We start from the raw sequence: 7,679 nt of genomic DNA on the forward strand, positions 1-7,679 counted from the left end.
AGGTGATTGAAGGCACAAAACAAATGTTTTCAGTAAAGGTACTAATTGAAAAAATATAAATAAAATACATTACATAATAATATGTAATATATAATAAATATATATAAACACGTTCAAAATGCAGTTTTCCTATCACCCATGCCTTTAAAAAGTCATTATATATAAAATGTTTCCAAACTTTTTTCTATGAATCATACAGTGTATACTGCATATCGACTTTCAGTTACACTTTTTAATATCAAGAACCTGTTACAAAGATGTGATTTTCAATTGCATATTATGAAGGTATGACTATTAAATTAAGAATATTTATTTTACTCTTAATGAGCAATGAGAGAAATGAAAATACACTGTCAATATTTAACTAATTATGAAGAACTGTTTTGTGATAATGTCTTAAGAAGGTAAAATTTAATATGTAGGATTGTTCTGCTAGCATATTATTTTCCTTTTTAAATTTAGGAGCGTAATACTTTGCATGGTGTTGCTCACAAATGCTCAGTACTTGGTGCCTTTTTTTCATACAAGGGAGCAACAAGGAAAAACTTCCTCGAAGGGGAAACACCTGCGGAGAAGGCCAAATAAATCATAAAAGGCGCTTCTTTCTGCCTGGCCGACTTCATTTGTATTTCAAACTGCCAGGGCTTTCGTGCAGTTTCTAGTGCTTTACTAGGCAATCGCATATGTTTGCCACACGTGTGTTCTTCACGCATGAGTTCCTCACAGTACTGCTCCTTCTGACCCAGCCGTCCCTGCTGCAGCTTCGGTGCTAACTTAGAATCAACACACGTTTAATGAGCACCTATTGTGGACCATCCAATACTAAAAACACTACCATAGGTTAGGTAGGGTTATTCCAGCATAACAGATGAGACATCTGGTTAAGTGGAAAACCAGGTCTTAGCCTGAATGCTTTCACTTATACTGTTTTCAAGTATCCTCTCTCTCTGTTGCCTCTCCTTCTTTCTCTCCCTTGTTTCGTAGATAATCAAGAGCAAAGTAGTAGAGATATGCTTAGCCGATCCCTTCCCCACAAAGTAGAAGAGAAAAACATCCAGAGTTCAGGGTTTCCACCACACTCCTCACTGCTCCCACCTAGAATAGGGCAGCCCGGCACTTCAGCCCTAACCCTGTTCCATAATGTCCTGCTCAGGTCCTGAAGGCACTATGTGCAATTACTGCTGAAGCAGCCCCTATAGTAGTGGAGGAAGTGTCCTGAGCAATGCTGTTCACAGCTCTGACAGATTTTCTACAGAGACACAGCTCCCAGTGTCTTTATGGGGATTATCAAGACTCTACAAGGGCTTAGAAGGGGTTGAACCAGCTTCCATGTGCAAGCTTGGAATCCTAAGCACAAATCAGAGCTTTGATTCCACTGGAAAAATCAGTTTTTTAAAAAATTAAGTCAATGGGAAACCAGTTTGAGGTCTCTACAACTGATACATTAACAAATTTGTGGACTATAATCCACTTATACTTGGGATTCAATGTTTACCTTCCAAGTTCACAGCACTATAAATTTGTAAGACTTGAAAGCACTATTTTTGTTGTGTTTAATATAAAATAGGGAAAGCTGTAGTCTCAAAATTAAAAAAAACACAGCTTCCTAAACTCATGTTTTTCTGTTACTCTTTTTTTACCTTTATTTTTAAAAGTATGATTCATTCGACTCCAGAGAAACTTCCACCAATGCAATATGATTGTGAAGGTCTTACTATTTTACTGCATACTTAATCGCTGAGCCAGTTTTATCTTACCTCCTCGATGGATAATCAAAGAAGTCTCGCTTCCAATGGGACAGTCCTTAAGGATATCCACTACTTCTGTATGGCTCAGGTTCTGTACATTCTGCTGGTTGATCTCAACAATGAGGTCGCCTTCGCACAGGCCAGGGCATCCCTGAATATCAAGTATTTGTTTCACCCGCTGTCCGGTCGGACTGTCGGCAATAGTGAAGCCAAAGCCCTGGGCACCTTTCACAATGGTTAAGGTCATGAGTTCAGCTTGGGTGGCCCCAGATGAAGCCATAGACACATTGTCGTCATGGACAGGCGGTGGATACGTGCCATCGAGCTGCCCATCTGCTGGCATGGAGTGCAAAGAATGAGGCGGCCGATCTGTTATGTCTGGAACCGACTGTGAGGTCCGAGAAATGTATTCCAAATACGTTTCATAGTTATGTCTGCCATTGACCATGACTGGAGGTGGCCTCTCCATTATTGCAAGGGGTGGCACCAGGCTGTTCGCAGGATCTTCAGGGTCAAAGGGCAAAGGGTAGCCACGACACAACACCAGGCTGACACTCTGACCAATAGGAACCGACTGGAAAAGTTTGACGACGTCTGCATGGGTGTGTCCAAGGACACAAACTTCATTAATATAGACAATGACATCACCTGCAAGAAAAAAAGAAAGAGATTGACCATGTGAGGTAAGTCCAATTAATGTTGGCATAGAGAAATGGAATTATGTATGAGATTAGTGAAAGTGGTGCTGTTTTTCAGTAAGCAGTGAGGAAGTCCATTAGAACCGAGTTTAAATGTACTGTAGGTGACTCAAGATTACAACAGGTCTGCCAACACATGTACTGATCACATGCTGAAAAAAAAATGCTATATGGGTTGTTTTTGAAGTTCAGAAACAACTTCATATTCAGAAAGAAACTGTCAAAAAGAAAAGTTGGGAAGAATTTGTACCTTGAAGAAGCAGTCAGTCTATGCTTCCTTTTTCATCTTCATTTTCATCTTCACTGTATTTCAGTTAATAACATTTTCAAACTATTGAGAAGTGGTGGGCATAAGTTTTGGATGAAACCTTTGAAGCCCCAGTACACGGTTTTATTTTTGGTATCACTTGTCTGAGTCAGCTGCCTTTTTATCTTTTTTATAGAAGAGGAAAATATTTTGCCCATTTACATTTTTTATCTAGAGCAGGTGTAATTGCAAAGGTTCCAGGCATACATGGGAATAGGTCAAGAGCACAGTTATTGGAATCAGGGATCTGGGTCCATATCCTGGCTCTACTGCTTAGCAGATATGTAACATTGGGCAAATGACTTACCGGCTTCAGCCACAGTTCCTGATTTGTAAAGTTGTTGCGAGGAGGAAATGAGATAATGCAGAAAAAAGTGCCTGGTACAGTGCCTGATGCATTGTGAGTGCACAATACATGTGGAACATTATTAATGCAATTATTGCTAAAAATAGGAGGAAGGAGATTTGGGACTCTGGCTTTCAAACAGGGAGCTGCCCTAGACTCATCCTCTCCTCTTACAATGTTGATATTTCTGTAGATCTTTTCAAAAAAGGCATTTGTCCTCTCTCCCAATGAATTAACACAGAATTACAGTAGCTTACTGGTTACAAGTTAACTTTATGATATAAGAAATGCCCCAAATGCAAATTACTCATTATAAAATATATTCAAACAAATATTACTTTTCCTTAAAATGCAGAAAGGTATGAGATAATTATTTTTTTTAATTCAATTATGGGTGAAGAACTTTATTTTTTGAGAACTGGTTTATCATGGATTAATATTTTTATCCTCATAAACCATAATGTTTGAGAATTGAACTTGCAAATTGAGATTGTGCCTGACTATGCTGAGGAGTATGTGACAAATGAAAAGACGTGTTTTCACAGATTATCACATAAGTAACTCAACAGACATGAGTTTATCAGGATCATTCCGAGATGGGTAGTAGAAATGGTGAGGGATTTCATTCTAAGACATCCTTGCCCATCAAAATTGCAAACACCAAAAATGAAAAAGAGTTGAACTTTCAGAATTCAATAATTTTCTGGCTTTTCTTAAGCGTCTGATATAAAATGATTTCTCTACTAACTACACTTAAATAATTCTGTGAATAAAACCCTCCTGAGTAAAATGCCCTCAACAATATAGACTTGGTTAACACTCTTTCCGAATGCTTAAAAACCCAAAGATAAGGAGACATAAAAGTCTATCAAACATGCTCAGGGATCCAGGTTAGGTCTGTTTCTAGAAAAAGTCACAGACTATGCAACTTCACTCTTCCCTTATGTCCGTCAGGAAGGGTGCTGGTGCAAGGGCTGGGACACTGGACCAGGCAGGAATCTGGACTGAACTGGGATGGACGGCCTCCATCAAGATTCCTCACTAGACAGGGGCAGCTGGGGATCATTTTCAACAGGTTCTGGTCATCCCAGTGAAGTAACTGATCCAGAAAAGTTTTTTCCTTCTGCCTTTTCTATTTTGAAAGTTATCATATATTTTACACATTAAGAGGTTGAAAGAATAATAAATACTTGTGTGTGGCCTCCCTACCATCAAGCAGAACATTGCTCATATTAGTTGAAGAGACCAGGGTAGCACCCCTTTCCCACTTGTATCCCCTTCCTGCTCTCTCCAAAGGTAACCATTGTCCTGAGGTTTGTTCACATGTACTTTATGTTTTTATGACATATCGAGGTGCCCATAAATAATATTCCTAAGTAATATTTAATCCCTGAATAATAATAGCCCTAAAATACGATTTTGCATCTCTTAAACCTTTTGTAAATGATATACATATTAATCTTCTGTAATTTCCCTCAAAATATATTTGCGATATTTATCTATTTTGATACCTGTACCTCAGATTCATTCATTTTCATTGCAATGTGGTATCTATTGAATGACTACATCACTATTAATATTCATTCATTCTTCTGTTAGGGGACTCTGGGGTTCTGGTGACTATTTGGTTAAGATAACTCTGCTATGAACCTCTTTCCCTGGTCCTTGTGCACATATAGAGGGTTTTTCTGAGTTTGAACTTTGGCATAAAACTGCTGGGCATAAACCACATGCATCATCTTTGTTAGACAATGGCAAATGGCTGACAAAATAGGTCAAATTAATTTACACTCCCATCAAAATTTTTATTACTTCCCAACTGACACAGTACTTGGCATTTTCAAACTTAACTTTTGCTAATCTAATGAGTGTGACCATGGTTTTAATTTGCATCTCCACATTGCTAGTGAGGTGAGCAGCTTTTCATATGTTTTTTGGTCATTTGTGTTTTCTTTGTATTATATCTCATTTCTCCTATTTGGATAGTTTTTGTTGTTGTTGATTTGTTAGTTTTTTAACACAGCGACTATTTTTCTGTCAATCTCCATTTTTAATCTTCATGGTGTGGTAGACATTACATGGGTTAAGGAGTCAAAGGCCTTTGGTCTGATTACCAGCTCCACACTTACTAGCTGTGTGGCTTTCAAAACTAACTTAAATCCTCTGTGACTCGGGTTCTTCAGAAGTAATGAGGAACAATAACAATGGCAACTTACTGATCTAAGGGAAACAACAAATGAGATTATGCAGGTGAGAGGGTTTGTAAACTATAAATTGTTATGCAAAGGATGATTGCTATTTCAGTAATCACTATCTTTCCTTGGTTACTTGCTTCTATAAAACCAGGAGAGTCCCACCAAGATATTCCCACCATAGTCATAATCAAGGATGAGTATTTGTTTCTGAGTGAGCAAGTCAAAGGCAGGAGGGTAACAAATGACACTTTCCTCTAAGGTTCTCCTTCACTTTAATCACTGTTAATAAACTCCCAGTCCCCAAGCACACTTTATCCTTCCCTCTGCTATGCCAGAAATTCCTCAAGGTTCCCTGCCAGGTTTAAAGGGTAGTTATTTGAATTATAGTGATTAATGTTACCTATTTTTGAGTTTTAATGTAATCTTGCTATTTAGAAACAGAATAAGAGAACTACTTGTGGTTCTAATAAGACTGCCTTTTATAATTTATGGATATTTTCCACTTGGTGCAATTTTTCAAGTCATCAAGCAAGCGAGTGATAAAGAGCCTTGCAACAATCTCTTTGTGGAGTTACACAGATTTCTGAATGTAAAAGATGGGTGGTCCGTTATCAGAGTTAAAACTAACAACTTGACTGCATTCAACTGCTCACTTTAAAAAATATATAGATGCCTAGACATGCGTCATGCCAAAATTGTTGTAGGTGGGGATGTAAGCAAACATTTGCTTGTTCAGATAGAACTGATTGGGGAGGATATTTATAGACTGTGCTGGATGAATGTCATTTACATGTTGTGAAATAAAAATATGAGCCACCTGGTATATGTCATTCGATGGTGCCAGGACAAGTCCTGGGACAGTCTGGGCTAAGAGCACAAAGGGACGAATTGGAAAGGAATCATTTGATCTATCTTTCAATTTATCCTGTTATAAGTGGGAATTAAAATATCTCCCCTCTTTCCTCTTTCACAGAATGAGAATGAGATCATGTTTGTGAAAACTTTTAATTTTGCCAAGGAAAGGCTCTCCATTAAAATGAGATGGGGCAGCCCCGGCTGATTTGGCTCAGTGGATAGCGTGTCAGCCTGCAGACTGAAGGGCCCCGGGTTTGATCCCGGTCAGGGCACATACCCGGGTTGTGGGCTCGATCCCCAGTGTGGGGTGTGCAGAAGGCAGCCGATTAATGATTCTCTCTCATCATTGATGTTTCTCTCTCTCCCTCTTCCTTCCTCTCTGAAATCAATAAAAATATATTTAAAAAAATAAAAGATGAGGCATTTCTTTTGAAAGCCAAGCACACATTTTCATTGCCGCATTGCCTGCAAGGTTACATTGTTTCCTATATGGCCATTCAGTTTGGGCCATCTTAAGGCCAGATGGTTTCAGGGCTGCTGACATCAAGCTTATTGGTTAAATTTGGTGTGACTGATGAGCTGGGAATCCCCATAGGCTGGTCTCATAATGACCCGATTTCCATTTCTGGGCAGGAGTAAGGAAATGAGACTGAATCTGATGGAGCAGAAGGTTTAAAACGGCCTGACCTGACTCTATGGGAATATTTTCTAAGATAATTGGTTTCTTTCTTAGTTATGGAAATAAAAGTATAATATTGGATACCTCTTGGGTACTTCATCATGTTGGATAAAACAGGGCCCTCTTAAAGCATTGCTTAAAATGGATTTATTTTTATGCCTCTTTTCTCTGCTTCCTCATATTCGAGTCACTGTGGTCTGCAGAATCTTCACCACAGCTTCTCCCATTGACCACTTGCGGTCTGTCTTCCTTGGCTACCACCTTGGACCAGACAAGAATGATTTACTTCACACTTCACTCTCATCCTATAGTCCCCTCGAGTAAGTTCAGACTATTCAACCTTTAGACCTACTGTGTAACACTCTTTGCCAAAAGTCTTTCCAACTTCTTTTTGTCTTCACCACCCAATAAGTTACCATTCTTATAAATACCGAATCTTTACTAGTCACAATTTACAGCTGGCTACTTGCCTTTTAGTTGAGTTCTGCTGTTCCTCCACCCTCAAGTGCACTTCTTTACTGTGTGTAACTTTGTCCCAACCAGATAATCTCTTTCCTTACCTCTTCAAAGATATCTTCGGTCATTCCTACTCAGACTGTTCCTATCTGCTGTTTGTGACTACAAATTTCTCTCAGACCTTATTCCTTTGTGGGAGTTTTCTACCTGTTCCAAGTTTTCTCCACAAAACGTACAGAATATCACTACTATGTTGAGAACTCTTTATTTAGGTATTTTGGATAAATTCCTATTGAATAAAGGATAGAGAGATTTAGACAGAGGAAGACTAGAATATATGTCATAGCTAAATTTACTGCATTTAGTGTTTCTAACTTTTATTATGGCCAATTCAT

At 38.6% G+C, this 7,679-nt stretch overlaps 1 protein-coding gene across 1 annotated transcript in view; it reads right to left on the bottom strand.

The window, feature by feature from the left end:
• MAGI2 (membrane associated guanylate kinase, WW and PDZ domain containing 2) overlaps nucleotides 1-7,679 on the bottom strand; it is an 835,146-nt gene that overhangs the window by 211,753 nt on the left and 615,714 nt on the right. The window contains exon 11 of the mRNA XM_014537030.1: nucleotides 1,758-2,396. Within this exon, the coding sequence (XP_014392516.1) occupies nucleotides 1,758-2,396 (639 nt within the window). The remainder of the gene's footprint in view (nucleotides 1-1,757; nucleotides 2,397-7,679) is intronic.

Source organism: Myotis brandtii, unplaced genomic scaffold (genome assembly GCF_000412655.1).
Source record: "Myotis brandtii unplaced genomic scaffold, ASM41265v1 scaffold17, whole genome shotgun sequence".
Classification (NCBI taxonomy): Eukaryota; Metazoa; Chordata; class Mammalia; order Chiroptera; family Vespertilionidae; genus Myotis; species Myotis brandtii.